The sequence below is a fragment of the Arabidopsis thaliana genome, chromosome 4 (assembly GCF_000001735.4).
Source record: "Arabidopsis thaliana chromosome 4, partial sequence".
Classification (NCBI taxonomy): domain Eukaryota; kingdom Viridiplantae; phylum Streptophyta; class Magnoliopsida; order Brassicales; family Brassicaceae; genus Arabidopsis; species Arabidopsis thaliana.
Genome location: NC_003075.7, coordinates 193266 through 220666, shown reverse-complemented (window position 1 = coordinate 220666; position 27401 = coordinate 193266). Strand labels below are relative to the sequence as shown.

The following is a 27401-nucleotide window of genomic DNA, read 5'->3' as shown; positions in this document are numbered from 1 at the left end:
AATCATCTTCATTGATGTGAGCCAGACAAAGAGTTCAATTTTTTTGGTTGTTAAAGTATGTTGATACTTGATACGTTTACCAAAACACAAAAAAACAATGTAGGTCGATACGTTCCATTTCCACACAACAAGATAGATACAAATATATAATGATTGTAAGACAATAAGACCCCGACATGTCTTAACACGAAAAAAAAAGTAACTAAGTTTATATAAACCAACACAAGTTTAACTAAGAATCTAAGAATCTCTACTTTGTTGATTTCATAAGTGTATTCATCTAAATTAGTTATAAGTACAATGTAATATCAACATGTATTTATATTGTCTCTTGTTGGATATTAACTATCCAAACCAAACCTATAATATGAAATCATCAAAACATTAATCATTATGGTCAAACTATCTCAAGTTGTATTCTTTAAAAAGTGTCACGATAAACTCTAACATCATAGTGGATTTAAGACAACACAAATCCAAAAGAGTTAAAAAGATCGGTCTTAAATTTATGATTCATATCCATGCATGATGTTGGCCAATCACCTAGTATAGTAGTAATAACCAAGCTTTTGACTAAATGAATAGGAGGAAACAAAAAAACTATATTGAATCTTTCTTTTTGCAATATTTTTCAGCATCATCACTAATTTAGAGAATATTTTACCTTGGTTTTCACCAAATAGAATCCAACACTATTACCATATGTATTGTATAAAGATAAGTCACTCCAAAAACCAAGATCATGACCCAAGTCAACCACTCTCTCTCATAATTCAGACACAGTACTCAACTTTAAAGACACTCTTTTAAGACTTTCCATCAGGACCAAGCTGAGAAAGAGAAAGCAATAAAGAAAGAAAGAAAAGGAAATAAAGCTTCAATACCAAACCCTTCTTTAATAAATTTTGCCTTTTGGTTGTCTCCTCTTTATCAATCACTTTGGTTCCATACTTTTAAATTCAGTTCTTCACGATATCTAGATATGTCTTTGACAATGGCTGATGGTGTAGAAGCTGCAGCAGGAAGAAGTAAAAGACAAAACAGCTTATTAAGAAAACAACTTGCTTTAGCTGTAAGAAGTGTTCAATGGAGCTACGCAATCTTCTGGTCGTCTTCACTTACTCAACCTGGGTAAGTATAATCTAATATTCATCATGTACCAAAATTATCAGATCTTGTTGTTCTCATCTTTGCATTTCCATTTTCTCTTCTTTTAAATCTTGGGTTACTTATGAGTACTATGTTCTACTAATTTAGGGTTTTGGAGTGGGGAGAAGGATGTTACAATGGAGATATGAAGAAGAGGAAGAAGAGTTATGAATCTCATTATAAATATGGGTTGCAAAAAAGCAAGGAGCTTCGGAAACTTTATTTGTCTATGCTTGAAGGAGACAGTGGTACTACTGTTAGTACTACTCATGATAATCTCAATGATGATGATGATAATTGTCACAGTACAAGTATGATGCTGTCACCAGATGACCTCTCTGATGAAGAGTGGTACTATTTAGTCTCCATGTCCTATGTCTTCTCTCCTTCACAATGGTTTGTTCTCTCACTCTCTCTCTCTCTTCTCCTATGAATTTGTACACTAAAATATATTAGCTCTTGTGAACTATTCATATAGAAAAACCAATTTGCAATAAAGAAGTAATGAGAAATGTCCTTTCATTTTAAGATGAAACATCCATCACTTTGGGTAAAGAGTTTAGTACCACCAAAACCATTTGGTAAATAGTGGAGTGATTATTCCTTTGGGGTTCCTTTTTGTTACACTTTCACCTTTTGCATTTTAAGTAATCCTAGATTAAGTTTTTTTTTTCTCTTTTATGATCATTAATTATTGTCATTTTGGCTTTTTTGGTTGTTTATGTATATACTTTAGTTTGCCTGGAAGAGCTTCAGCGACGGGTGAGACCATATGGCTCTGCAACGCTCAATATGCGGAGAACAAGCTCTTCTCTCGTTCTTTGTTAGCAAGAGTAAGTTCTCAGAAACTTCTAATTTCCTCTTCTTGAATCTTGATATATCAAGATCGAATCTGACTAAAAATCTCCTTTGATCTTCTTTGCTTTTCATTACTGTTCATATGGCTTCTCTCCTTTAGAGCGCATCAATTCAGGTACGTTATAATGTTTGTTATAACTGGATTCTGATTGTTAGAAATAAAAGTTTAGTTCTCTTATTGTTAGAAATGAAAGTTTAGTTATCTATATATCAATTTGGATAGAAGATTTATAGAATGTATCTGTGTTGTTATCTCCAGACTGTTGTGTGTTTCCCTTACTTGGGCGGAGTCATTGAGCTGGGCGTCACTGAATTGGTAACTCTCCATCTTAATATATAAAGTTTTACTTTTGTTGCTTGCTTCACAAGAATTAAATATACCTTACTTTGTTTAATTTTGTTCATGATCAATGAAAGATTTCAGAAGACCATAACCTGCTTCGAAACATCAAATCTTGCTTGATGGAAATATCTGCACACCAAGACAACGATGACGAGAAGAAGATGGAGATTAAGATCAGTGAAGAGAAGCATCAGCTTCCATTAGGTATTTCTGATGAAGACTTGCATTACAAAAGAACCATTTCAACAGTACTCAACTACTCCGCAGATAGATCAGGTAAGAACGATAAGAACATTCGTCATCGTCAGCCAAATATTGTTACTTCTGAACCTGGCTCAAGTTTCTTGCGGTGGAAGCAATGTGAGCAGCAAGTCTCGGGTTTTGTTCAGAAAAAAAAGTCACAGAATGTGTTGCGGAAGATATTGCATGATGTCCCTTTGATGCACACAAAGAGAATGTTCCCAAGTCAGAACTCTGGTCTGAATCAAGATGATCCTTCAGATAGAAGAAAAGAGAACGAAAAGTTCAGTGTCCTTAGAACTATGGTTCCCACTGTCAACGAGGTAATAACTCTTTTTCTAAATCCTTAGAGACAAGACTGTGTTTCAGAAGCCAACACTCTGTTTTGAATCTTTGTGCAGGTTGATAAAGAATCGATACTAAACAACACAATCAAGTACCTGCAAGAACTGGAGGCAAGAGTAGAAGAGCTAGAATCTTGTATGGGATCAGTTAATTTTGTAGAAAGACAAAGAAAGACGACAGAGAACCTTAACGACTCTGTGTTGATCGAAGAGACATCAGGGAACTACGATGATAGCACGAAGATCGATGACAATTCAGGAGAAACCGAACAAGTCACTGTTTTCAGAGATAAGACACATTTGAGAGTTAAACTCAAAGAAACAGAAGTTGTGATCGAAGTAAGATGTTCTTACAGAGACTACATAGTTGCGGACATCATGGAAACTCTGAGCAATCTTCACATGGATGCTTTCTCTGTTAGATCTCACACGCTCAATAAGTTCCTCACATTGAATCTCAAGGCCAAGGTAAATTAATCTTACTGATGTTTGGAAAAGGCAGATTTGGGTTTTCTTGACTTACACGTAACGTTTTTGGGTTTATGCATGCAGTTTCGCGGGGCTGCAGTTGCGTCCGTAGGAATGATTAAGCGAGAGCTGAGAAGAGTCATTGGTGATTTGTTTTAATGTTCTTCTTAGTAAAAATTCTTATATTTTCTTAAACTTTTGATGAAATGTTATATTTATCTAGACTTTCGTGAACCGATATGCGATGTGCCATTATCTTTACATCAAGTTTTCAGGGTTTTTGTATGTAAAGTTTGCCAAAGTTTGGTTGGAATTTTCGACAACGTTGTCTCTTCCTCTTCTACAAAACCAAGATCTATACTTATTCATAATTCATGGGCGATTTGTATCTTTCATTAATGATTGTTTTGAGCTATTATATTATTTGTATTGATAGAAAAAAATAACCAATTGGCTTTGGCTCAACTTCTTTCCCGTGAAGAGGATGGATCATATACATATCCTATTGTAATTTGAATGAACCCTATTGGGTCAAGGATCATGATCTCATGGGAAAGCTAATGAGCTTTATCCACCTCAAAGCCAATTGGTTACTAATGCTTGAACTAAATCTGTCTTATATACTAGCTAAAATTTCCATATGTTTCCGATGTGGGATTTGTTAAAGTTACTAATGCAATTTTTCTGCCGACATTATCATAATAAGTTGTACCTTAAACCTCAAGTAATTGATTTGGTCCTCATAGGCTATTAGGTTTAGTGGGCTTTTGGGCCGTATTAAACCCGTTTGATTAGAAAAGCTAGCGCTCGCCAAAAGCCCTAAACTTGTCTCGTAGCCTCAACCTCTTGATATTATGCTTCGTTTAGGTCGTCATGTGTGATTCTGTGCTTCAGTTTCTTTCTAAATCCTTAAATAAACGGATTGATATTTACTAAACGGAGGATAATGTAACTTGAAAAGGTATTTATTGAAAACTGTTGATTCTTTCTTGAATGCATAATTAATGGTGTTCTCTTGTAACTCATAGAGCCTCCAAAGAAGTAGTAAATGTTATGGTGCGTTATAAAATTTGATTGTTTCACTTGCATTATATATCTCCAATTGATGCAGCCTTCACGCTAATTACCATACACTACTTCTTAATTTCTTAAAGTCTTTTGAGTATTTGATTTTCTTGGATGTCACATATGAAGAGAGGGATATTGGAAGTATTTCTCATTGATGCTCATGGAATCACACACACAAATTTTATCGGTGATTATGAAAAGACAAAACCTTCTTCATATATGTTATATATCAAACTAAAATCGTTATTTTTAATCATTTTGGTTTGTAGGAACTCCTGTGTATTATGTGCTCTTACAATGTGGGACAAAGGAATACCGTAGCAAAATGTCAAAAGGTTCAAGTTTTGTTACTCTTTAGTAATTTTGTTTTTCCTCTTAGCCAAATGTATATTAGAAAACATTTTTGGCTCTTTTATGAAAAAAGGTGATAATGACAATGCATTGTGGAACCAAAAGTTTGTTTTCGATTTCCCGATGTCTCAATGGAAGAAACTGACCTATATCAAATTAAGAATCTTGGACAAAGAGCTCTTCAATGATGGTGGATTTGTCGGTGAAACCATGTAAGTTTTGCTTGCAGAAACTGAAGTTAATGTGGTTTAGCATTAGCAATATCACATATAGTACCATCCTTTTGTTTGTGACTCTTTTTGGTACAGAATTCATCTCGGAGGCATAATAACCGAAGGGCGTGACAGAGGATACATTGAAATAAAACCAGCTCCATACAATGTTGTTCTTGAGGACGATACTTTTAAAGGTGAACTAAAAGTCGGATTGAGATTCATTGCAACAGTAAGTAACTCGGTAACTATCCTAGAATTTCATGAGAATCTTTGTGGAGACTTATTAATCTTAGGTTCATCTTTTTACTAGTACTTTTTGGTGTTTGAGCACATTGAAATATTCAAGAACATCGACAATAACATATAATCTCAAAATTTCTCAAGAAAATTTATTTATTTTTGTAGGATAAATTGCAGAGGAAAGCATGGGAGCTGAAGATGGAGGCCAAAAACAGTGAAGAACTAATGATTTCTCCAATTCAGAATCTGATGAAACTCCCATTACTAAGGTTTCTGCTCTATTGCTTTCGGAAAACAAAACAATATCAACTAAAAGAGAACTAAAATGATTAAAAGGGTTAGCATCAAAACTCTATTAAATTTTGTTTCCAATAATTTTCTATGGTTCGGGCCTGTCAAGGAAAGCGATGACATTTATTTGATTTCTAAGTTTGTGCAAACATTTTAGGTTTATAGCTGCATGGGCAAGAAGGCAATGTCTCATCAATGCAAAACTACTTTATTGTTTCGTCGACTATAAGAAATGCCTTACTCCTTATTCGTAGCTAGGGTTTCTCGATCAACCCTTTCACGGTATCGTGATGGGCAAGAATACGAAACTGTTGATGACTTTAATCTTTTTCACCTTCAATCTTTTAATGTAATGAATGGTCTACATTTATATCTTTTGATGTAACATTTTTCTTACTTTCATTTAATTTTTCAACCCATATAATTACTAATTTTTTGCTACCTAGTTATATGTATGCATTGTCTATACTCCTTAGTTCACTTTCTATTAACTAAAATTTGTTGAATATGTTAGACATACTTATATTAAGTTTATTTTTAAAATATAAGTATATGGAACATATCTCAACAAGTAAATAAAGGTGTATATGTTGAAACTTATTAATATTGTATAATATCATAGTCCATAGTACACTAAAATAATGACCCATAGATTAAGTAAATGCGTAAAATGCGTGTACAACGAGAAAATGGGACGCACGTCTGTCTAACGCACGAACCATGCAAATATATACTTGTCTTCTCCATTACATTAACTTATCATGTGCTAAACTAAATTATAACTATACAACTCAAATTGAAACCATAATACATTACACTAATATAAATATTAACCTATTATGAGTTGCGGTTCATCGTGTAGGCTACATGGGGATAAGCCAATCTCCAACCATGTGATAATTGGTCTAATTTAATAAACGGTTGACACATAGAATTAAAATAAAATTCCCAATGGAGGTGTTACTATAGACCGACCAAAGATTACTTCTTAAAAATATAAAGGTCAAGGGATGATATATACATTGAACATTCACCCACATCTCATCTTCAATCAAAGATATTTTCATATAATTGAATACATATATGGGGTTCAACAAATTATAATTCTAAATTTACATTAGATGTCTAAATTCGTAAAAGTGAAAAGAAAATATATATAAATTGATCATTGGTCGAATGTGCAATCATCAATAACTAAACATATGTATAATTTCCCATTGGAGCTAATAATTTATTTGTGGGTGTGGAGGGATCCAATAATCAAAATGAAAAATTCTGATTGAAAACTATAGTCTATATTTTAAGCCAACAAGAAAATGATAAAGTATAGTAGCCAAATAGACAAATAGGTGTTAAAGAGGTATTTGTATGATTTCTCATAGAACCAAAAACACTTGTTGAAGCCAAGGAAAAGTCACTTCAATTCATCGTCTGGATCGTACGATCAGTCTACCTTCCTTTCATCGGACGGTCCACATTTACTCCATTTTCCGGTCGCCGGCTTAAAGAACGATTTCGATTCAACCGGAGGGAATTTGGTTTTTTTATTAACGTTCAAATTTTTTGCTTTAAACGTACGTTTCAAATTCAAGAAGAAGCTTTAAAGGTATGATATTAAATAAAGACCGTTGCTTTGATTTTAACTTTAACGTTCTTTTCCTTTCAAATTTAAAGTTTCAGACTTTCTCTTAGTTCTTGATCGTTACTTACTTACTTTTTTTTTGAATTCCGGTGAAATTTTCAATAAAATTGCGATTTTTATAGTCATTTGATCTGATTTTTATGGTTCTTTTTTTCTGCTTTCTGCTTTCTTGCTTTATTGTTCTTTGGAACTAAGAAATTTCACTATCCAAAAACCTCCCGCTTTCAAATTTCTAAAGTTTCTTGATTATCACAATTCCAAAGCTTTTTGCTATATCTACATTTTTTTTGTGTTATTTCTTCAGAAGAAACAGAGCAAGAACAAAAAAAACAGACCTTTAAGGAGTGTTTTAAGATTTTAAAGATGGAGAATTTATCGAATCCAGATGAAAACGACGATCATCAATCACCTAGATCCATTGACCAAAATGATCAATCAGCAGTAGAAACTCCGGTTTACTCGACGATGAGCATAGATTCCTTTGTTTACCCTCGAACTTGTTCAGAGACCACTTCAGGGTTTTCAGACCAGATAGATGAAACCAACAGCTTCTGTAGTGAAGCTTCTCCTTGTAACTGGCCTGTCCTTACTGAATCTAAGAGCTCCAAATGTCTCTCTGGTTTAGAGATGCAATCAAATGAATGTCTTGTAGTCCAAGAAATTTCTGAACCAGGTACTGTAGTTTTCTCTCTTTCTTTCTTCTCTGTTTTCTTCTACTGCTTTTTTTAAATGTCTCATGTGTTCTAGGGTTTGTGCAGAACTTGAGACAATGAAGGAAAGATTCGCTAAGCTTCTACTTGGAGAAGATATGTCAGGGAGTGGTAAAGGAGTTTGCACTGCAGTGACTATCTCAAACGCAATTACCAATCTTTATGGTAAAGCCATTAAGCATCATTCACATAGAGCCTATGCTCTTGTTTTAGACAACTGTAAAAATGATACTTCATTTGATAATGTTTGCAGCTACAGTGTTTGGACAGAATCTGAGGTTAGAGCCGTTAGAAACAGAGAAGAGAGCATTGTGGAAGAGAGAAATGAATTGTCTTTTATCTGTATGCGATTACATTGTCGAATTCATCCCTAGATGTCAGAATCTAAGCAATGGAGCTACTGTTGAGGTAAGTAACTTGTCAAATATTTTGTATGAAAACTGAAAGACAAAAATTGGAAAAATGAAAACTTTGTTGGTGAGTTGTTCAGGTGATGGAGAGTAGACCAAGAGCAGATATCTATATCAACTTGCCTGCATTGAGAAAGCTAGATTCAATGCTTATGGTAACATATATTATCCGAAAAATGTATATGACTATTCTCGGTCTGATTATGAATCATACATGGTTACATCTGTTTTTGATCCTTGTTTGTTACAGGAAGCATTGGATAGTTTTCAGAACACAGAGTTTTGGTATGCAGAAGAAGGAAGTTTATCGATGAAATCAGCTCGTTCTTCGACTGGATCATTCAGGAAAGTTATAGTACAAAGGAAAGAAGAGAAATGGTGGTTACCAGTTCCTCTAGTACCATCAGAAGGTTTGTCAGATAAAGCCAGAAAACAACTCAAGAACAAGAGAGAAAGTACCAATCAGATTCATAAAGCTGCAATGGCTATCAACAGTAGCATTCTCAGTGAAATGGAGATTCCAGACTCTTACATGACAACTCTTCCAAAGGTTTTTTTTTTTGTTACCTTCATTCATTCATACCTACTAGGAATTTTGAAGTTTTGAGTCTAATTATGGATGTACAATCTCTACATGCAGTGTGGTAAAAGCAGTGTTGGAGATTCAATTTACCGTTACATGAGTGGTTCTGGTCGGTTTTTCCCAGAGCAACTCTTAGATTGTCTGAACATATCTTCCGAACATGAAGCTGTTCAGTTAGCAGATAGAGTAGAAGCTTCGATGTACACATGGAGACGCAAATCTTGTCTTAGTAACTCCAAGAACTCATGGAACATGGTGAAAGATCTTATGTCAACTACAGAGAGAACAGACAAGAACTATGTTATGGCTGAGAGAGCTGAGACTCTCCTCTTCTGTTTGAAACAGCGTTATCCAGAATTGTCTCAGACATCATTAGATATATGCAAGATTCAGTACAATAAGGTAAAAACTGAAGAATAGAGTGTCTCATTGAATTTGATAGTACACTATAGTAATTACTTAAAAAGTGTTGTGCTTTTTGGTTTGCAGGATGTTGGAAAAGCTGTGTTGGAGAGCTACTCAAGAGTACTTGAAGGTTTAGCTTTTAACATAGTTGCTTGGATTGATGATGTTCTCTATGTAGACAAAACCATGAGAGGTAGTGAATAAAGTTGTACGTACTAGACTTTTGACAAGAGTTCTATGTTTCTGTTTCCCTCTCTTGTAAAGTAAAATCAAATGTAAGATCCTTGAAAAGATATACATAGCTAAGAGCAAAAAGAGAGACTAAAGTGTTCATCAATATAAAAATTCAGGGGAATGATAACAGTGAATTTAGTGGATAAATAATAATGGAACAAGAAACTGAGACAATTAATTTCGAATTCCCTATATATACAACAGGGTTCCGAACCAGTATGGGTCCGGGGGATATGACCAAAAAAGCAAAAAGGGTTAGTAATTAAAATACAAAGATCTGAAGAAGCCACAACAGAGACTCATTGGAGATCTTTCATTACGACTTGCTTCTTCATGAGCCCCTCAATAAATGATAGTACAGTCTAAGGCACCCGAAGATCCAAGCTTTTTGCTCCTTTCTTTTCCAGAGCTCTCATGATCATCAAAAAACTATGAAACAGTAGAGTAATTCAGCTGTCGTCGTCTACTGAACCAACGTAAGTTAGATCAGTCCGTCTGACCCTGACTGCACCTTTCAGCCAACAGGTGGCTCGAAGGTTGGCCATGTCGCTGCTATTTGAAGCGTTGCTGCTTGATAGACCTGAACTTGTCCCATCTTCGAGGAGCGTCCACGGGTCAACCACATCCGTGTTGTCTGCTTCTTGTTGTTGATGTGGTGCCAACATTGTCGGCTTCAGCTTCCCTTGTGCTGCTGCAGTTCCACTTTTCGATATGGCAGGGGAGTTTCTTTGATTGGTTCCAGCAGCAGCAGTAGATCCAGAGGGCTGAACAAGTGTGAGTGCGGTTGGCGGAACAGAATGAGGCTGGCATGAGAGAGAACAGCGTAGAGAAGGAAGGAGGATTGGCATCGCTGCTTGGATCCGCCATCTAATGGTGTCTGGTAACTGCATCCGCGAAAGCTCATTCTGCATTAATTGACAACCAAAAAAAACAAAAAAACTTCAAGAATCGTACTTTGCAGCCAAGAAGACAGACTTTTAAGGATTTTTTAAAATTTGTTGACAAACCTGTAAGCTCTCTGCTGCATCGCGATCAAACAAGGTAAAGTCTTTGGATGATTCATTAGAGGAAGGCCTTGGCTTTAGCCATTTTGGCTGGTGATTGCTTAACAGCCCATGGAGTACAAACAGTAACCGGTCAAATAAGACTTCACTAGAGAGATCTGCCATGGAAGAAGGATCTATTGTTGATTCTGTTTCTGCCTTTGATAGCTCACTACGAGGAGAACATACAGCATAATCTTCATAAACTACTCTGCTTCCAAGTAGACGAACTATTGTAGACGCAAGTGCATGTCTGGTGTTCTTAAATGAAGGTTCCCTGAAAAATAAATTGCCATACAAAAAGATAACTCAGGCTTTAATAGTTTCATTCGATAATACTGCATGGAAGAGCCATTTCATTTGACTTTTCAACAAATCCTGCTAAACGGAATGGGGAAAAAGAAGATGGAAGAGAATCAGTACCCGCAGATGACAGGCAGTAATCTTAGAAGAAATTGCAACCGCAAAGACATAGAAGCTCTCAAAGCAGCAGGGGAAGGCGGCGGCGAAGTGTCAGTAGTATTGGCTGAGGATCTTCTTGCCAAACTAGGGCTACCACCGCGAAGGCCCTTCCGGGTACTTCCTTTATTTGATGAAATCTCAGACCCAGAAGAAGCAGTTCCCATTTGCTTGTTGCTTGTTGTACTGCGGTTGGTAACTGAACTTAATTGCTGCTCAATATTGCTAAACTGTCTTACCAACTCATTCACAAAGGTACTTCGAGACTCATCAGAGCTTTGGTCTATGCATGGAAGCACTAGCTGAACAAAAGCCCTCTCAGTTGTAATCCCATAGCCAACACTGGGACTATTCTCATCCAATACCCGGGGTAATAATACCTTTCTTGAACCTGAACCTTCCTCAATCACTTCCCCTTCTTCGATAGAAGTAATTTCAAACTTCCTTTTCTTCCCTGCCTTGTTTGCTGTAATATGATCGGAACTAGAGCTGTTGCACCAACCCCAAGGTTTCCAAAACTGAGGTTTCGTGGGGAGTCCTTTGCTTTCACCTACAATAATCAGTTTTTGTCTGATTGTTTTTCGTCCAAAAAGAACATCTTGGCCTGCTAGAAACCATTCAGCTTGCTTCAACATTGAATCCTCAACCGATCTACCGAAGAGATGAACCACTTCTGAGAAAAGAGGGACCGCATCAGGTCTAACCAATAACCTTGTGAGGAGGATTTGAATGAAATTTTTCTCATTCTCAGAGGCATCAGGCTTCTCAGAGGTAGGACAGGAAGATCGTATTGCATCTGTCAAAGGCATATCATGATTTTCGAGTTTCTCAGCAAGTGCTTGCTCGTTTAGAAGCAGCCTGAGTTCAACCCACTGCCAGTGAAATTTTGCAGGCTGCAGGCAATCTAATACAGATACAAGCTTGTCCACAAGCTTTGTTCCATTTCCCTGATGTCGGTTTTTTGCTTCACTAACTCCTTCATGGGAATAACCAGAGGATGGCACCTTACAATCAATTAGGGAATTTAAGAAAAGACGCGCTCGAAGAGGAGCAAAGGCCACAGATTTCAAGTGCATATCCAATCCATGCGATTCAAACACCGACGCAAATTCAGCATCTGTGGAATCAGCAACTATCAGTTCATAAAGTCCCTGGGTGTCTCTGAAGCACACGTCTCGGAAAGGAAGATGCTTAATAACATCATGGAAGGCCATTGTCAAAGACTGATAAAGGCGGTGAGTGTCTTCATGGACGCTGGAGTTAGAGTTACTATTTGAAACAAAAGGCCTCCACAGAACAAACGCAATAATTGAATAGGCTGGTGGGAAGACCAATTTCAGCGGAAGCATACGCTGCATGCGTGATATAGCCACCACGGAAGATTCTCCCACAAGCTCCAAAACCAGCCCTTCCGAAACAGTTTTACAGTTACCAACAAGGAGTCTGAACCAATGTACATACACTTCAATAGGGCTTTCCACTTTAGAGGCTCCCATGGATCTAGCACTGCCATTAGAACTCGATTTTGTACGCCTTACAAACTGAACGAAATCTAAGTAATCCTTTAGTCTCAGTAGACCAACAATCCTCTCAAGGGTTATAACACCATGTGTGATAGAACCTATAACAAGTGCAGATACAGCTGCAGTAATTTTTGTCGCTCTGCTCAGCGCCATTTTTCCAGTACCATTCGACATATCGATTGTTGAATTGTTTGCATTTGAATCATAGGATTCAGGAGATAGCTGATGCTGACCTCGTGATCCCTTCACAGGAGCAAAAACTCCAGTAAGCGCAGTGGAACTTTCTGTTGCAAGTGCTATTTCAAACACTCGGCTTTGACGCTCTCCAAGAGCTTCCTTAAGAAGGCACAGACAGGTTATATGGATTCGTAAAATGTATCGTGCAATATTAGATGAATCAACGCCAGAAGGATGATTCTGATAAATGTTTCCCAAAGAGAAATCTGTAATCCTTGCCACTGAAAGGCCTACACTGTTTATAATCGCAGAAACCGCAGAAGAAACCAAAGAGGGATCACCCTCTTGAGCTGCACCGCCAGTCTGTCTAATGCAGTCCATTAGTCCAACTACAATTTGTTGAGCCACCTGATACCCGTCATCATTTTTCTCAGCGAGAGAGGCTTTCATAGTACCAGTCCCAATGAGTTTTTTGAGATAATGAGTCGCCTCTTCAACATGTCGTTGCAAAACATCTCGCATACTCAAACCCACTCTTGAAGGACGTGCACCGCCAATGCTGATTTTTTTACGTAAATAGTCATCTGGATTATCTACTCCTGCTGGAACCCCGAGGGGGTTCCCATACTCACCATTTCCTGATCGCGTATGATCTAGTTCAGAAAGTAGCTTCTTTTCGGATGTTGCTTTGAAATTGTTATGCCATTCCACAACACTGGGGAGGCTTCCATATCTTTTCAAAATATAGCGAGTATAAACTAAGGCTGCTGATCCAGAAATTTTTCCATTACTAGACATAAGTGATGCAGCACGGTTCATCAAAGCTGTCATGGCCTCAGGAACAAGATCAGCTGAAAGTAGAATGTTTTCATACCTGAAAGAAATTAATGATACAAACCGATTAAATTTCTAGAAATACAATCAAAAATATATATGAATAGTGTTTACTTATTGAAGGAAGTAAAAACCACCTTCTCAGTGATGATACTAGAATCGCCTCGCCTATTTCACACATGTTGTTTTCAACATTCCTTGGTACAGTTACAAGGTTTCTTCCACCCTGTACGGCAAAACTTGGGGTACTGTTGGCCTTCGGCAATAACCAAAGAAGAAATTTAACCGCTGAAACCAAGTCAAGAGAGATATCCAAGAGAAATAATATGGAGTATAGCTCGTCTGCCCCAAGCTTCCACCTAATTGTGTTCTTCTCCTCAACTGGAGCACCTCTATTGAACTGCCCAACTCTCACACTGCTCTTTTGGGGCTCTTCAACAAGTTGCCGAACTGCAGTAGTAAGCCAAACTGCAATAGATCGCTTATCAACAAACTGTAGCTGCTTCAAAGAGTTTCCAACAGATACCATATCCACAGGGGTGGAAGTTCTAAACACATCAACCACCTTCTGATTTTCTCCTTCCACTCCAGGGCCATGATGAGGACAGCTTACTTTATTATCACAAACATGACTCGTTGAAGCGCCCTGGCTACCTTCAATTCTAGCAGCTTGTAGTTGAGCCAGCGACTGTGTCTTACGCGCCATCTTCTGCCTACCTCGTGGTACTTGTTTAGTTATCTCTATCTGAGGATCAACCTTCAGAGAAGACTCCACAGTTTTCGATCCTTTCTTGATCCACCAGTTATCTTCTTCATCTGATGCAATTGGTGAATTCCCTTGATAGCAAGAGCTCTTTTCATCATTCATTTTTGGTCTTTTTGCTCTTCTACAGTCTTCACACCCTGGTGTAGCTTCTGGTTGATCCATCTTGCTATACACAGATCCACTTGATCTCTTAACACTATTTTGGAATTCATCTCGCACTGGGGTTTCCACACCACATGACATACCTGGAAACTGCAGTAGAGCTGATATGCGCTCCTTTAGTTCTCTAATATCCACACTACTCTTGGTATGTTTGCGAGGTCCCTTACTATTGCTCTTGGCATTACACGCCCTTGGAAAAATAACAGACGAAAGGGAAGTGGAAATTTTCTTTGACTTCTGATCTGAGAGAACTAAATTATTCCAGTATTTACCTTTCTCAACAAGCAGTTCTCGAAGAAGAAGGCGCCGTTCATTAGAATAAGTTCTCACAGCCTCGGAAAGCTTATCCCCTCCAAAGAGTTGAGCTTCCTCTAAGGTTTCATGTACAAAACACCCAGGTAGCTGTTTCAATATGCGATGGTGCCTCATTCTCCTTTCAGGATCAACAGCAGGTTGAATCACATCGATCATCCCGCTAACTATGAGTTGCCTCACATATGCTATGGGATTAAAGATTCCAGAACGTATAAGTTCAAAAACGAGTAATTGCAAGCGCTTTGCTCCTCCCTTGTGTACCTCATGCTGATCAATCCAACAGACTATGATATCATGTAATGGGCCCGGGCTTTCAAATGCATCCATCGAACCGCTAGGTTTAGAAACACCAAGAAAATTGTTGCGACAATTCTTTCCTTTGCGAGCTGTGAATTCTCCACCCAGAATCTTTTGCTTCAGAAGCTGAATGACTAAATACACCTGAGAACAATCTTTTCTGCCAGAGAACTTGATATCTTTAGGCACACCAGCACGGAAATCTCTAAAATCACATGTAGCCCATTCTATAAGGAAAAAAACGGAGCAAACAAAGGATGTGCTAATAGCGCCAATCCATCTAAGGGATGATCTTAAACATGGACTGACGTCAGTAATCCAGGCCTCATCAACGGCTCCATTGCAAAGGTCTTCAAAGAGATAACTGTAAGCAGCTCTGATATCTCCATCCGACAAAGCTTTATCCAAGGCCTGAACAGCTTTAGCCACGTTATGTTGAGGGTAACCAGCGCTAGCTATCTTTGCCAAATCATCTGCACTTCTTTGAATGGTTGAAATGGTATAATCAAAAGAAAGGAACTCAAACCGGGAAAGAACTCCTCTTCCTTGAAACTGGGCAGAAATCTCCGCAGAGTTACTTCTCAGCTTTTCCAGATTCTCATAAGCCTTTGACGTATAGCTCACATCATTAGGTCCACATGCTGCTACGGAAGGAGGAAGAGGAAAGAAATCTGAAGCAACAAATGTGTCGGGTGCAGCAAGTACCAAGTAGCGAACCATCTCAATTAGAGCAGATAGAGTATAAGCTCTTCGAGAGTTATCAACAAGATCAGATCCACCAGGAGCAGGTTCCTGAATGAAACGGACAGCAATAGCTACAAGACTCTGTACATATGTCTGAGAGAGAACAATACTCTCTAAAACACCATACACAATGGGGAGTAGCAGCTGCAAAATTTCAAAGATCTCCTTTTCCTGCAGTAAAGCAAAATGGAAATTCACAAAGCTGAAGAAATGAAAATTCATCTTGAATAAGTCAATTAATCTAACAGCATACCTGTAAGAGCTTGAGAACCCAATCAACAATGAGATTAGGAAAAAGAAGCCCTTCAGCATGGTGCCACTGTAGAAGACGCACCATATACCACCATTTAAAATGTAGAGATGTTTCCTCGCCGTAAAGGCTTGTTGATGCTGGACTATTCTTTTGCATTGATCCTGTATAAAGCATCTGTGGTGACCTATCTCTAGTTTGCTGAGCAGGAAATGAGCTATTCCGTGACAAAAGTTCATCCAAGAGGTATTGCAAATATTCAATAACATCTTTTGTCCATTGCTCACACCGAGAAGCTTGTGTCTTGTCAGGTGTTCCTGAAGAAATAGCAGCAGGACTAGGTCGCACCTGCAAATTATAAGCAAAACTTGATATCCTCCAACACCTAGAGAAATCAATTAGAGATACCAATTTATTGCCCAACAATGTACCTGATTGAGATAAGTCACTTTTATAAACCAAGTAGCTCTCAATAGTGGGACATTGTTCCTTATAAGGACTTCAAATAAGGTTTTTCTCCTATATCCAGGAATGTTATCAGCCAAAGAGCGCAATCGTTTGTGCTGTTGTGATAAACTCTGTGAAAAAATGAGAGCAAGAATGAGTTAAGTATTCTTCTTTAAGAATATATGGCAGTTATGCCACGAGTCAGCAACAAACATGGATCAGAGGAGAATTGTTAAGAAGTTTAGATAAGCATAATAAAAGGCCAGGTACCTCGATCCATCTTTTCTTTGTCTCCTCCCCACATGACCTTTGTTCTGGAAATCCAGGCTTACATAGAAGCGAACCAGAGAGAGGCACCCCATAAACCTGACCAGCCTGCCAGTTAATTGAATAGGGAGATTATGAATTATAAGCAATATGATTGGGACCGAAACCCTGAACTCTGCACAAAAGATAAATTGAAAAGGATTGGAGTCTGAGAGTCTCTTGATTACCTTGCGCTTCAGTGCACGAGATTCATTGATAGCTCTAAGACACTTTCTGACTGCCTGCGGGATAGAAATTGAATTTAACTTCATGTGAAACACAAATGAACTCCAATAGAGATCACAAATAAGGGAGACAACATTGTCTATAATTTCTAGTACCGTACCTCTTTGCACTTATGGACAACAGGCTTTGAGAAAGTATGGACCTGGGACAATATAATTTCTTCGGATTCCTGTAAAGGCCAAAGGTTCAGAACCTCAATTACAAGATAATGCGCGAAAACTAGTGGAATAAGGAATTAAAAACTCTAACATCGGAAAAGATGAAACTTATAATAATGTAGACTTTCTGAGTTGTAAGCATCTTATATGACTACATTGAAGAAATCATCATTACAACCTATCAAGCTACAATGAACATTCAGCCTCAGTAAGAAACTATTCTTATTTTACTGCTGAGCATCTATAGGAAAATACTATAGGCATGGTCCAAAATAAGATCTAAGATATTTATTTTAATTGCAAACATGTCAATGATAATTAACTACGATACTACAAAAAAATTAAAAGCATAGCTGCTAAATTCAGTTGATCGCACCTTAAGTCCATCAACAGTTTCCTTGTATCCAAATTGAACATACTCTTTGGTCAGATTCTCTTCGGGAGAATTTGATGTTGGAGGATGAAAATCAGGCGGCCCTAATCTGCAATAGAGAAAAAGTATAAATCATCTAGGGAAGTAAATCAAAAATGGAAAAGAGTGCCAACTTCATCCATTAACAAGTACTCCAAGGACTTAGCCTATCGGAGATAAAAGAATGAAATCCCAAGCTACAAATCTAAAACAGCAAAATTTAAAATCATCTATATTGTGTTTATCGAATACCTAAACTAGGGATAAGGTGAAAGAGGAATTACCGGGAATTCAGACCGTCCTTTTCACACTTCAACTTGTAGGGTGTCAACGGTGGTGGTCTCCTGCAGTAAAGAAAGTATTCAAACGTCTTCAAATGTATCAACATATAAAATAACTATGTAAGTACTTCTTTCTATCAACATGCCTGGAGTTTAGTGAATAGTTTCCAATCGAAGAGGAATCAGCTCGTCCTGAGTCCCTCGCGGATGCACCACCTATAGCACTATTGTTGACTGCACTAGTGCAGTTGGCAGCATGATACCTTTGCATTTCTCCCAACTATATCCAGCATACTGGTTCTGACATCAACATACCACAATAAACTCTAAGCACCAATCCACAGTCTAGCACCATAAGAAACTTTTTCATGGACTTCCACTTTTATTTTCAATATCTCCTTACAGCATAAAACTTAGCACTGGCGACAGCGCAACCCCATTGATGGAAGTAAACCCTGAAACATAAAAGTACCCCTGGTGTTGAATTTACACTGAATAAGAAGAAGAAAACACTAAAGTTACATATAGTCTCAATATTGTGTGTGCAATAGAAGTTTTGAAACTCGGCTTTAATTCTCATATATTCCTATGAAATTTAGTTGTCTGTAATCATATCACAGATCAGCTGCTCAAAAGAGCTCATTACGCTTACTCTAACAGTCATATAGTTCAAATCGCCTAATACGTTCCACATTCTCTTCAAATATTTAGCCTGAAACTTTATCTATAACATACATCACTTAAAGTGAAATTCTGAGCTTTGCATGATAAGTATCTTGAGTAAATATAAGCCAACCCTAATCAAGCAACCAAACTAGAAAACATGAAAGCGTGGAAGTACAATTCTAGTACATACAAATAATCATCATGAACAATATTTCTATACACAAAACAGAATCTGAATTAAAGTTAGATGCTTTATCGAAGAAGGAAGTATTTATTCCCAGTTGAAAACACACTGCGTCAAGCTACATACATACCAGAGAAGAACAAATCCAGATAGAAGCAAACAAAAATCTGCTAAAACTAAATCCTTTTCTGAGCTAGAAAACAATCACCATGATCATCAAATATACCAAATCGAACTACGCAAACAAATATTAATCCGTACGATAAAATAAATAAAAGCTAGGGTTTCAAATCGAAAACTAACCAATAGGAGCTCGAGATGACCCCACAATCCGGAGTCGAATCAAAGTTAGGGTTTTGACAGGAAATTCCGCGAATTCGACCTCGACCCTGATGAGAGAAACTCGAAGAACCACGAGATTCGACGAATCAAGGGAGAGATTTGGTAAACGAAAACAGAACCAAAGCTTGGAACTTTATAGAAATTGAGGGTTTTCCAATAAAGGGGAAATCTAGAGCGCGAGAGAGATTCAGAGAGGAAGAAGAAGCAATAAATAACAAGGCCCAGAAGAAGAAGAAGCAAAGAAGAGTCTTGGGCTTTGTTAAAGTTTGACTCTTTTCTTTTTCAATCTCTTCTCTTGTGCACTTTTTTGGTGTAATGAGGACAACGAATGCTCTCTCTCTCTGCTGTGTAAAAACAATTCCTTTATCTGCAGATTTTTGTGATTCCGTAGTTTGGGATGTGAAAATAGTTATCGTGTGCTCTGAGGAAAGAAGAAGAAGGAAGAGAACAAACACCAAACAAAGACTAAATAGAAGAAGAATAATCGAATAGAAGCAGAGAAGCAACAACAACAACAAACTCTCTTTTTTTTGCGATTGATCGATCGAATTTCGATCTAACACACACTGTTCTGGTAAGAAAATCTTAACCTTTTCTGGTTTATATTTCCGATTCTGTCCTTGCGTTCTCTTGCCTAAGCTCCTAGGGGCTAAATGGGTAAAATAGTATTTTATTTATTAGACTAGTTTTGACATGATGGTGGATGCTATGCTATGCAACAAGGGTTTCGTCTTGTGAATCCATTTTTATTTCCTTTTTTGGGATTTTTCAGATTTTTATTCTTTTTGGATTTTTAAAGCTCTTCCTATGGCATGTTTTGTATGGTCTTAGATTTCGAATTCATTACTATGATCCGATCAATATTTGCTTAGATCAATCTTCAAAGTATGTAGTAATTGTTTCAACATTTTTCTTGGATATATATTTTTTTTTTTGGTAAGTACATTTTTCTTGTATAAATTCTATTTGTTTCTATAGTCTCAAGTATAATTTAGATTCATGTTAAACAAATAAAAAAAATTGTCGTCTTCTATTTAATTACGATCGTTATTATTTATTACTTTCATTCATTTTATTATAATAAAGCTGAATATATTTTTAATGGTAAATTTTTTTGTTTTTAGCAAAGGATTGTAAATTAATATATCGCCAACATGTAATATGCGAGATTGAATTTTTATGGTAACAAAAAAACAACACTAATACAAAATCAAAATTTGAATGGTTTAAAAACTGTTTATAACAGAAATTAATGTCGAATATGTTTTTTGTTTTCATAGTTGAAAGTATAGTTTATACTTATGTTAAAATTAATTTGTCGTGTTCTATTTAAATTAAGATCGTTATTATTTTGTATTCATTCTTTTTATCATTTCTTCTCAAACACTAAAAGAAGGTTTATTTTTTGGGTGCGAAAAGAAAACAAAAAAAGAGTTTGGTTAAAGGCTCAAAAACAAGTACAACATAGAAGAGTTACCTGAAGATGTTCCAAATGTTCGTAATAACGGTTGGTGTCATGTCTCAATACCTACATCAAAAAACGGAAATTATTTTTAGATTAACAATGTATAGTGTCAAAAAAAGAAAACCATTAAAACGCTTTAAGGTAAAAAAAATAACATACCCTAGAAAGCATGACCAACTCTTTAGCCTCTAATTCCTTTGCCTCAATTTTAGTTGTACATAAGAGAGCACACGCACATAGCTCATCACCAATATTGTCAATGTAAGCCTTTTTGAAAGGCACAAAAACTAAGCCTCCAAATATGTAATATTTTGGACGTTTGTAATATATTTTCACTTTGATATGTAGTGTCACTTGATAGGCAATTGAGCAACTCTTCGTCTACCATTTCAAAGCCCTTATCTCTTTTGCTAAAGGGTCGGTCGACACCCTCGTGTAGCAGAGAGACCTTTGCCTAATGTTCCAGAGCTTGAGAATGCTACTGTGTTTGTGTTGTTTGCAGGTTGGTAATTGTGTTGATCTTGTGAGCACTTGAGAGAGAGTTGATTCTCTTGATTTTATAGTTGAAAGTATTTTAGATTCATGTTTTTTTCATCAGTATTTAGAATCATGTTAAAATAAAAATAAAATAAAAAATTGGTTTTGTATTTAAATTACCGTTATTATTTAATATTATCTATTACTTTCATTCGCTTTTTATTATTCAAATCAAAGAACGTGAGATAATAAGAAAATGAAGGTAAGAAATATTAAATAGCAACGACTATAATTTAAAGGATAATAATTATTTTTATCGTTCAGTTCGTTATATTAGATCGGAGATTGACTCACTAAATGGTACAAGCATCCCCCCAAGAAGCATTTATAATGGCATATAGAATAAGCTTGTATATCACATAATAATGTAACCAAAGGATCAATACTAAAACAAGAACATATAAGTGACATGTTGATTGTTTGCATTATACATCTTTTATATATAAGTGTTATACATAATTTTTACAAAAACAAAATGAAATAATTTTACTAACTATTAAAATAAATATATTTATATTAAAAAGAATAAACCCTTTATTATTTATCAGTTTGTATATAATTCATTCAGTTTTGTTAATTTCTTAAAATCCATCTTTATCAGGTGTACTGTCCATTGTGTCCACATAACCATATCCCATCAAAGAAAATGTTATTCACTAAGTAGGGCATAAAGTGCAACAACTACAAAAACATTATCCAAAACTTTATATACATATATCATGATCCATAAAATTCATTTCTCCATTGAGTAAAAATCTCTACAGATTTGTGTTATGACTGCTTCTTTCCTATTACTTAAAAAAAACTCCATTGATATTTATCCTGTCCTGTTATCAACCCACCATTGTTAGACTACAATTTACAACACTCTTCCTAGGTTTTATTAACAAAACTTTCTAGTTTCATGTCTAGTAATCAACATACCCAATTTATATCTTTTTGTTTTCATGAACAACAAAAACTTTGAATTTGTCATACTCCTAATCCATAATACATTGTTATGTCAAACTCTGAAAATGTTACACAAACCGATTTCAAACAAACACTATCACATCCCTCCATCTTCACACAAACACTCTAAAATAAAATAATAAATCATATACTATATAATAGCCTATAGGAAGAAGACTGTCTTTGAAAGTGATTCTCTGATGACCCCACCACTAACAGTTTCTGGTCTGGTCTTTGAAAGGATCTGATTTCCTCCTTCTCCCTCTCAGTAGTTTCTGATCAGACAGGAGCTCCGTGAGGTTTTTGTCTGACTGAGTAATACAAACTATCTACATGGTTCTGTGCTAAAAAAAATTAGCAATGGTGACAGTGAGACTATGTTCAGAGTGTATCAACAATGGCTTTGTCTTTAAGAAAAGAGTTTTCAGCTTTCAAGACCTTTCTAGAATAAGGATGCTCCCATCCGTCTTCAACTCAGGTGAAACCAGAGAGTGCTCAGTATTGTTGAGGATGAGCTCTTCGAGTAACTCGTTGAGAATCAGTTCACTAGTTTCGAAGCCAATGCAGTCAATGTCACATCTGATGTCTAACCAGTTTCCAGCTCTAGCCATATCTTTTCTAACTATCTGATCCAAGGCGTGAGGGAGTGGCAATGGCAAGAGATGCCAGTAAACCGCTTCTTGAACCTCATGGATGATGCTTTTGACGGTAGAGAAGACTCTGGTTCTTGGTGTAACAAACGAAGCCCAAGGTGGGCAACAGCATAACTCCATGAGAGCTTCATTGATGCAGTCAAAGAGGAGCTCATGGTCAGGACAAAGCTGGTTTGGACAGAATGGTATATTGCTGATAAGTGCTGGTTCAAGAAGCTGGTCAGAGAATTGCGCCTTTAGATAGAGCTCTTCGATGTCTGAGTCTACTGCGTCCAAGACAGCTTTTACATACTTAAACACCAATTCTTTGTCACTTGTCACAGAATTTTCTCGGTATGTAGGTGCAGGATCTTTTTCATCGAAGTGGATACACCACGGTTGCACCTCTGCTTCACCTGAGTTGTAAAAATGAGTCAATATTGAAGAACTAAGTACTAGAATCCAAGTCTAGTAGTAGATGTTGGGATCTTTTTCTACATACCAGACTGAGATCGCATTTTTGCTGGGCTTATATCATCTTCGACGAAGAGTGGCTCAAGAACTGATATTGGGCTTGACCACTCCGGAAAATCAGTAATAGCTGATTTGCACTCCTCAGTTTGAGCTAAACAGTGGGATGGTGAGGCCACAGAGGAAGACAGTGGTGGTTGGCTCTCTTCAAGAGAGGTCTGTAGAAAAAAAGAAGCAGCAAAACCAATTTAAGTCTTCCACCATTTCCTCATTTTAAAGTCCATACAAAAAAGGTAATGTTCTAGGGGTCAATCAAAATGACTTGCCTGTTTCGAGTTTATACTATCTCTCTGTTCATCCTGAGCTTCAACTTTTGATAAGTCACCAATCAATGTAGAGCTTGCTTCCTCTGGAACTTCATCTAGCTCATTGGGAATCATCACATCATCTGCAGAACCTGGAAGAAAGGTTATAAAATAAATTATTGTTACTCAAAACAGAGAGCCTTACTATGAGACAGAAATATTATTACCTGCAGAAAACATGTTATCTTCGTTAGCAGTTTCATCCTCAATGTCAACACTTTTCTCATTAGGTTCACTTGCGATTGGTTGGATAGAATCATCAGGTTCTTTGCTTAGATTGCAGACCTGAATATCAGTATTTTCCTCTGGTTGGCTCGCATGAGTTTCTTTCTTGATGTTCACAAGATTTATGAAATCCGCTGAAGCAGACTTCTTGTGAGCAGTTGAGCTCTTTTCCCATCTTCTTCCTGGGCTGTTTAGAGGAGACAAGTACTCAGGAAAGGAGAGAATTCTCCCTAGGCTTCTTTGGACCTGTCTGCTCGTTGACTTCGAATCAAGATCTCCATTGTTTAACATCTCAGACAGATGTTTCTTGGCCTCTGTGTAAATGTTGGATACCCTTTGCTTTTTATCATCTTCACTATGAGATTTCTTCTGAGATGTTGAAGGCTTCGCCATCCGCTCGAGAAAGAAATGATCTTTAGTTTTCGGAAACCCTTCCCCAAATCCCCCGGCCGGTTGCTCCTTTTTGATTGCATGTTTTAGTTTCCTCTTGATCTCAGAAAGAAAGTAATGTGAACTGTTTCTCTCGTTCTGCAATTTGTTTCCCATCAAATGAGAATCAGGTGACGAACCACGACTATTTCCTATGTCCGGACTTGAAAAGCTAGCTGATCTTGGCTTCAGAATGAAAATCCTATCTGAAGCTTCACATTCTTCTTGTGGTTCATCTTTTCTCCTGAAAAAGCTAGACCATTTCTTATCAGCAAGAGAAGATTGTTCTGACTCAACCAAACTCAAGCTTTCTGCTCCTTTCTCCCTAGGCACAAGTATCTCTGGATCTTGCAGAAGTTTGAGAAACAATTCTTCATCTGATCCCAGAATTTGAAACACTTCCATCAAATCCTTAGATGTAAGTATTTCACTATTTCCTCTGGGACGGTTCCCATGTAAAAGCTTCTGACTGATTAAAAACTTGACCAACTCCCTCAGTTTTTCTTTGTAATCTTCGTCATTCTTTGCATGGCTTGTACTTCTGCGATGAATTTCAGAATAGAACTCTTCAATCATATTATCAATGTCAACACTCCTTGCAGACCTACGATTTCTGCGTTGAACTAGAGGCTCTTCACTGTCAACTAAGTTCATATGGCTAAAATTATCGCAGCTTTTCTTGCGAGTCTTGTTTTTTCTCCTCTGGTTTTTCCTTCTTCTTCCTTCAAGTTCAGAGTCTGACAACTGTCCTGCTTCAGCATTCTCCCTCTGCTTCTTGATTTCCTTGTCAATGGACAACTCTTCTGCTATAAGCTTCTTCACACTTGGCTTTATAATCGTTATCGTGATATTGCGTTCTTCACCAACCTTTAAACAGTTCAAGGAATTAATCCACAGGAGACTCTTAAGACAATAGAAAAAGAGTTAAGGATGTTCCCAATAAGTTTAAAAGCTTACATGGGTTTCTTGAGCATCCTTTTCGCGGAATTTGGACTTGTTAAGCTCATTGTTCTTAGGATTTCCAGAAGCTGGAACAATCAACATAACTATCAGCCAAAAGAAGTCTTTCACGATTAATGCAAAACCAAAGATGCCAGAGACTTGAGAAGGTTGTTACCATGCTTTTGGTCGAGAAGCAGCTTGTGAGCCAGTGGTCCATGGCGGAAACTAAACATATTCATAAATCCCCACATGCACCCTAACTGTTCCCTCTCCTGTCGAGCAGCAGCACGACGTTGTGTTTTCTTCGCCATGACTTTCTATACAAATGCTCCTTCCTAACCTTCTATAACGTTGCCCCTTTAGAAATGCTGAAGAAGAACAAGAAAACTATTAAGCAGCAAACTATAAGACACACCACACACAACGGTACAATAATGAGTTTCAGATATAGAAATTACAACTCCGGTAAATTCTACTTATGGACAACAATCTCAGATCCTTGAGTAACAAACAACAAGAGAACAAGACCAAAAAATTTCCACGCTTAGGAGTACTTAAAAAGAGAAGAAAGAATTAGCCTTCCTAAACACTGCAATGGAATTCTTGAGAAATAAATTAAGATAACAAGTAAGAAGTAAAGGATCCTCTACCAGTTCCCTAAAGCAAACTCCTTTTATAATTTGCTTACTTGTTCAACTAATAAGGCAAAGATTAAGGAGAACTAAGAGAACACAAAGCCTGAGAGATACAGACTAATGGAGCAAATAAGATACCTTTCCCTATTGGAAAAAGACAGAAGAGGAAAGTACAAGAAAGTACCTCTTAGATTCTCCTGAATTCCTTAAATTCCAAACTTCATACAAGGGCAACAGCGATTGTAGCTAGATTTCATCTGCTTTGCTTACGTTTGAGCAAAGCCATAGAAAAATCCAATATATATAAAAAAAGTGTTGCAAGTTGCAGCAGCAGAGGTAAATTCCAAAACTTTCTTTCTTTTGATACCAAGACTTAAGGTTTCTCCTGAACCAGCTCTGATCGCCGGACAAAACGGTAGAAGAAGAAGAAGAAGAAAATTGAGATTTCTTCAAAGCCAAGGCCGAGAGAAGAGAATGAAGAAGATTAAGCAAAATGATAGCTTATAAAGTTGAAAACAGAGGAAAAGTTGATGATCCAATCTCCAAGCCACATTGTTTCATCTGACAACTTTTCCAGGTTCTGTCTGATAAAAACCCCCCCAAGCTTCCGTAATCATACACGATCAAATCAACAACAAAGGCGGAGAAAAAAGGATCATAAAAAATGCATCTTTAAATTTCCAAAGTTGATGAACAACCCAACCCAATAGAATAGAATAAACCTTCTTCTTACTGTTCAACATTCAAATAAAAAAGAGATCTTTTTTTCCTCATTTCTGTGTTGGTGGGCATCTTTTGACAAACAAGAGAAAGAGAGAGATAAAGATTAAATTTTGTTTATCTATCGATGACCGACAAAGCCATTAGTTCTCTGAATTGGGCAAAGGCAAAGAAAAAGTGAGAGAGAAATGGGAGAAAAAATCAGAGTAAAAAAGTGGAAAACTTTATGCCAATTTGACAACCACAACGTCGTGGCCTTTGCTAGCCTCCACAGGAGAAAGAAATATAAAGAGAACAATCACAGTTGGAAAATGGGCCCATCATCTTCTATTCCTCTCTACAGAAACAACAGAGGAGAGAGAGAGAGAGAGAGAGAAAAAGTTAGAAGCTTTACATGGAAGAAAAGTATTTTGCAGAGATTTTTTCAACAGCCTTCATCATTAGCCTCACCGGTAAATAATTGATCTCTCAAAGCTCTGAATTTGAGACATGGCAGTGACGAGGATTGTTGTCTGCGAGCATGAAAGCAGAGAGAAAAACAAAATGGGCTTGTATGAATAAAAGTGAAAATATAGGGGTCAAATTGTAACGTTTAGAGGAAAAAGGTGCAAATAGATAAATTATAAGAATAAGTGAAAGTGAAACTATAGGGGTCAAATTGTAACTTTTTAGAGAAAGAGGGTGCAAATAGATAAATTATAAGAATTGAGTGGGCGCGGCCAAAGAGGAGAGACGTAATTGGTCATTGGTGCTTTTGCTTGGCTGGTTATGGAATATGGAGAACACGTAGTATTTGAGATTATTACACCAAATGCGATTGTTTTCATTGACCAAGTCATTAATCTAAAGTTAACGACGACGTTTTG

The 27401-nt window shown here is 37.0% G+C and overlaps 5 protein-coding genes and 1 non-coding gene across 18 annotated transcripts; 4 read left to right on the top strand and 2 right to left on the bottom strand.

Moving 5' to 3' along the window:
• Positions 1–740: 740 nt before the first annotated feature.
• Positions 741–3855, top strand: ATMYC1 (basic helix-loop-helix (bHLH) DNA-binding superfamily protein). Of its 3 annotated transcripts, NM_001160722.2 has the most exons (9): positions 886–1131; positions 1258–1545; positions 1886–1982; positions 2108–2122; positions 2267–2323; positions 2425–2913; positions 2992–3402; positions 3487–3547; positions 3626–3855. In NM_001160722.2, the coding sequence occupies exons 1-9, from the start codon at positions 983–985 to the stop codon at positions 3799–3801; spliced, it is 1743 nt and encodes a 580-aa protein (NP_001154194.1). In that variant the 5' UTR covers positions 886–982; the 3' UTR covers positions 3802–3855. The 3 variants fall into 3 exon arrangements, with proteins under 3 accessions (NP_191957.2, NP_001329692.1, NP_001154194.1); NM_116272.4 differs by having other exon boundaries at positions 741–1131; positions 3487–3819; NM_001340255.1 differs by lacking the exons at positions 3487–3547; positions 3626–3855 and having other exon boundaries at positions 850–1131; positions 2992–3433.
• Positions 3856–4590: 735 nt separating this feature from the next.
• On the top strand, positions 4591–5899 carry AT4G00467 (Calcium-dependent lipid-binding (CaLB domain) family protein; the record flags this gene model as incomplete). 2 transcript variants are annotated; one of them, NM_001340254.1, is made up of 6 exons in its annotated part: positions 4591–4657; positions 4740–4805; positions 4895–5033; positions 5130–5265; positions 5442–5613; positions 5725–5899. In NM_001340254.1, the coding sequence occupies 5 exons, from the start codon at positions 4591–4593 to the stop codon at positions 5598–5600; spliced, it is 567 nt and encodes a 188-aa protein (NP_001328185.1). The 2 variants fall into 2 exon arrangements, with proteins under 2 accessions (NP_001328185.1, NP_001118904.1); NM_001125432.1 differs by having other exon boundaries at positions 5442–5545; positions 5725–5821.
• Positions 5900–6969: 1070 nt separating this feature from the next.
• Positions 6970–9667, top strand: ROPGEF3 (RHO guanyl-nucleotide exchange factor 3). Of its 4 annotated transcripts, NM_001125431.2 has the most exons (8): positions 6970–7173; positions 7514–7882; positions 7968–8084; positions 8173–8327; positions 8410–8484; positions 8580–8879; positions 8970–9314; positions 9402–9667. In NM_001125431.2, the coding sequence occupies exons 2-8, from the start codon at positions 7573–7575 to the stop codon at positions 9519–9521; spliced, it is 1422 nt and encodes a 473-aa protein (NP_001118903.1). In that variant the 5' UTR covers positions 6970–7173; positions 7514–7572; the 3' UTR covers positions 9522–9667. The 4 variants fall into 4 exon arrangements, with proteins under 4 accessions (NP_001118903.1, NP_191956.2, NP_001328183.1 ...); NM_116271.3 differs by having other exon boundaries at positions 8580–9314; positions 9402–9586; NM_001340253.1 differs by lacking the exon at positions 6970–7173 and having other exon boundaries at positions 7382–7882; positions 9402–9550.
• Positions 9358–19793, bottom strand: CCT (RNA polymerase II transcription mediator). Of its 3 annotated transcripts, NM_001340251.1 has the most exons (14): positions 19125–19793; positions 18375–18426; positions 18118–18271; positions 17975–18034; positions 17655–17760; positions 17221–17289; positions 17063–17116; positions 16839–16943; positions 16553–16699; positions 16125–16469; positions 13725–16042; positions 11018–13627; positions 10559–10871; positions 9637–10456 (listed from the first exon to the last, which is right to left on the bottom strand). In NM_001340251.1, exons 3-14 carry the CDS (start codon positions 18240–18242, stop codon positions 10001–10003), a joined length of 6708 nt encoding a protein of 2235 aa, NP_001329124.1. In that variant the 5' UTR covers positions 18243–18271; positions 18375–18426; positions 19125–19793; the 3' UTR covers positions 9637–10000. The 3 variants fall into 3 exon arrangements, with proteins under 3 accessions (NP_001319832.1, NP_001329124.1, NP_001329123.1); NM_001340250.1 differs by having other exon boundaries at positions 18118–18426; NM_001340249.1 differs by lacking the exon at positions 19125–19793 and having other exon boundaries at positions 9358–10456; positions 18118–18417.
• Positions 19714–21239, top strand: AT4G03615. Its single transcript, NR_144061.1, has 2 exons — positions 19714–19737; positions 20977–21239. It is a non-coding gene; the product is annotated as an uncharacterized misc_RNA (transcript).
• Positions 21240–22084: 845 nt separating this feature from the next.
• TRM15 (GPI-anchored adhesin-like protein, putative (DUF3741)) lies at positions 22085–27139 on the bottom strand. Of its 5 annotated transcripts, NM_001340247.1 has the most exons (9): positions 26986–27062; positions 26000–26872; positions 25356–25548; positions 25196–25266; positions 23752–25105; positions 23546–23676; positions 23251–23437; positions 22555–23164; positions 22085–22455 (listed from the first exon to the last, which is right to left on the bottom strand). In NM_001340247.1, exons 3-9 carry the CDS (start codon positions 25489–25491, stop codon positions 22446–22448), a joined length of 2499 nt encoding a protein of 832 aa, NP_001319831.1. In that variant the 5' UTR covers positions 25492–25548; positions 26000–26872; positions 26986–27062; the 3' UTR covers positions 22085–22445. The 5 variants fall into 5 exon arrangements, with proteins under 5 accessions (NP_001319831.1, NP_001078339.1, NP_001078338.1 ...); NM_001084870.2 differs by having other exon boundaries at positions 22088–22455; positions 26000–27139; NM_001084869.1 differs by lacking the exon at positions 26986–27062 and having other exon boundaries at positions 22088–22460; positions 26000–26788.
• Between the last annotated feature and the right edge of the window lie 262 nt (positions 27140–27401).

Excerpts from the sequence above, each read along its gene's own strand:
- ROPGEF3 (NM_001125431.2), top strand. The coding sequence starts at position 7,573 with ATGGAGAATTTATCGAATCCAGATGAAAACGACGATCATCAATCACCT. Across the intron at positions 8,485-8,579 it reads AGCTAGATTCAATGCTTATG|GAAGCATTGGATAGTTTTCA; the intron begins GTAACATATATT and ends TGTTTGTTACAG. Across the intron at positions 9,315-9,401 it reads GCAAGATTCAGTACAATAAG|GATGTTGGAAAAGCTGTGTT; the intron begins GTAAAAACTGAA and ends TTTGGTTTGCAG.
- CCT (NM_001340250.1), bottom strand. The coding sequence starts at position 18,242 with ATGCAAAGGTATCATGCTGCCAACTGCACTAGTGCAGTCAACAATAGT. Across the intron at positions 17,761-17,974 it reads AAGGACGGTCTGAATTCCCG|ATTAGGGCCGCCTGATTTTC; the intron begins GTAATTCCTCTT and ends TCTCTATTGCAG. Across the intron at positions 17,290-17,654 it reads AAACTGTTGATGGACTTAAG|GAATCCGAAGAAATTATATT; the intron begins GTGCGATCAACT and ends TGGCCTTTACAG.
- TRM15 (NM_001084869.1), bottom strand. The coding sequence starts at position 25,491 with ATGGCGAAGAAAACACAACGTCGTGCTGCTGCTCGACAGGAGAGGGAA. Across the intron at positions 25,106-25,195 it reads AGGATGCTCAAGAAACCCAT|GTTGGTGAAGAACGCAATAT; the intron begins GTAAGCTTTTAA and ends AACTGTTTAAAG. Across the intron at positions 23,165-23,250 it reads AAAAATGCGATCTCAGTCTG|GTGAAGCAGAGGTGCAACCG; the intron begins GTATGTAGAAAA and ends TTTACAACTCAG.
- ATMYC1 (NM_001160722.2), top strand. The coding sequence starts at position 983 with ATGTCTTTGACAATGGCTGATGGTGTAGAAGCTGCAGCAGGAAGAAGT. Across the intron at positions 1,546-1,885 it reads GTCTTCTCTCCTTCACAATG|TTTGCCTGGAAGAGCTTCAG; the intron begins GTTTGTTCTCTC and ends TATATACTTTAG. Across the intron at positions 2,324-2,424 it reads AGCTGGGCGTCACTGAATTG|ATTTCAGAAGACCATAACCT; the intron begins GTAACTCTCCAT and ends GATCAATGAAAG.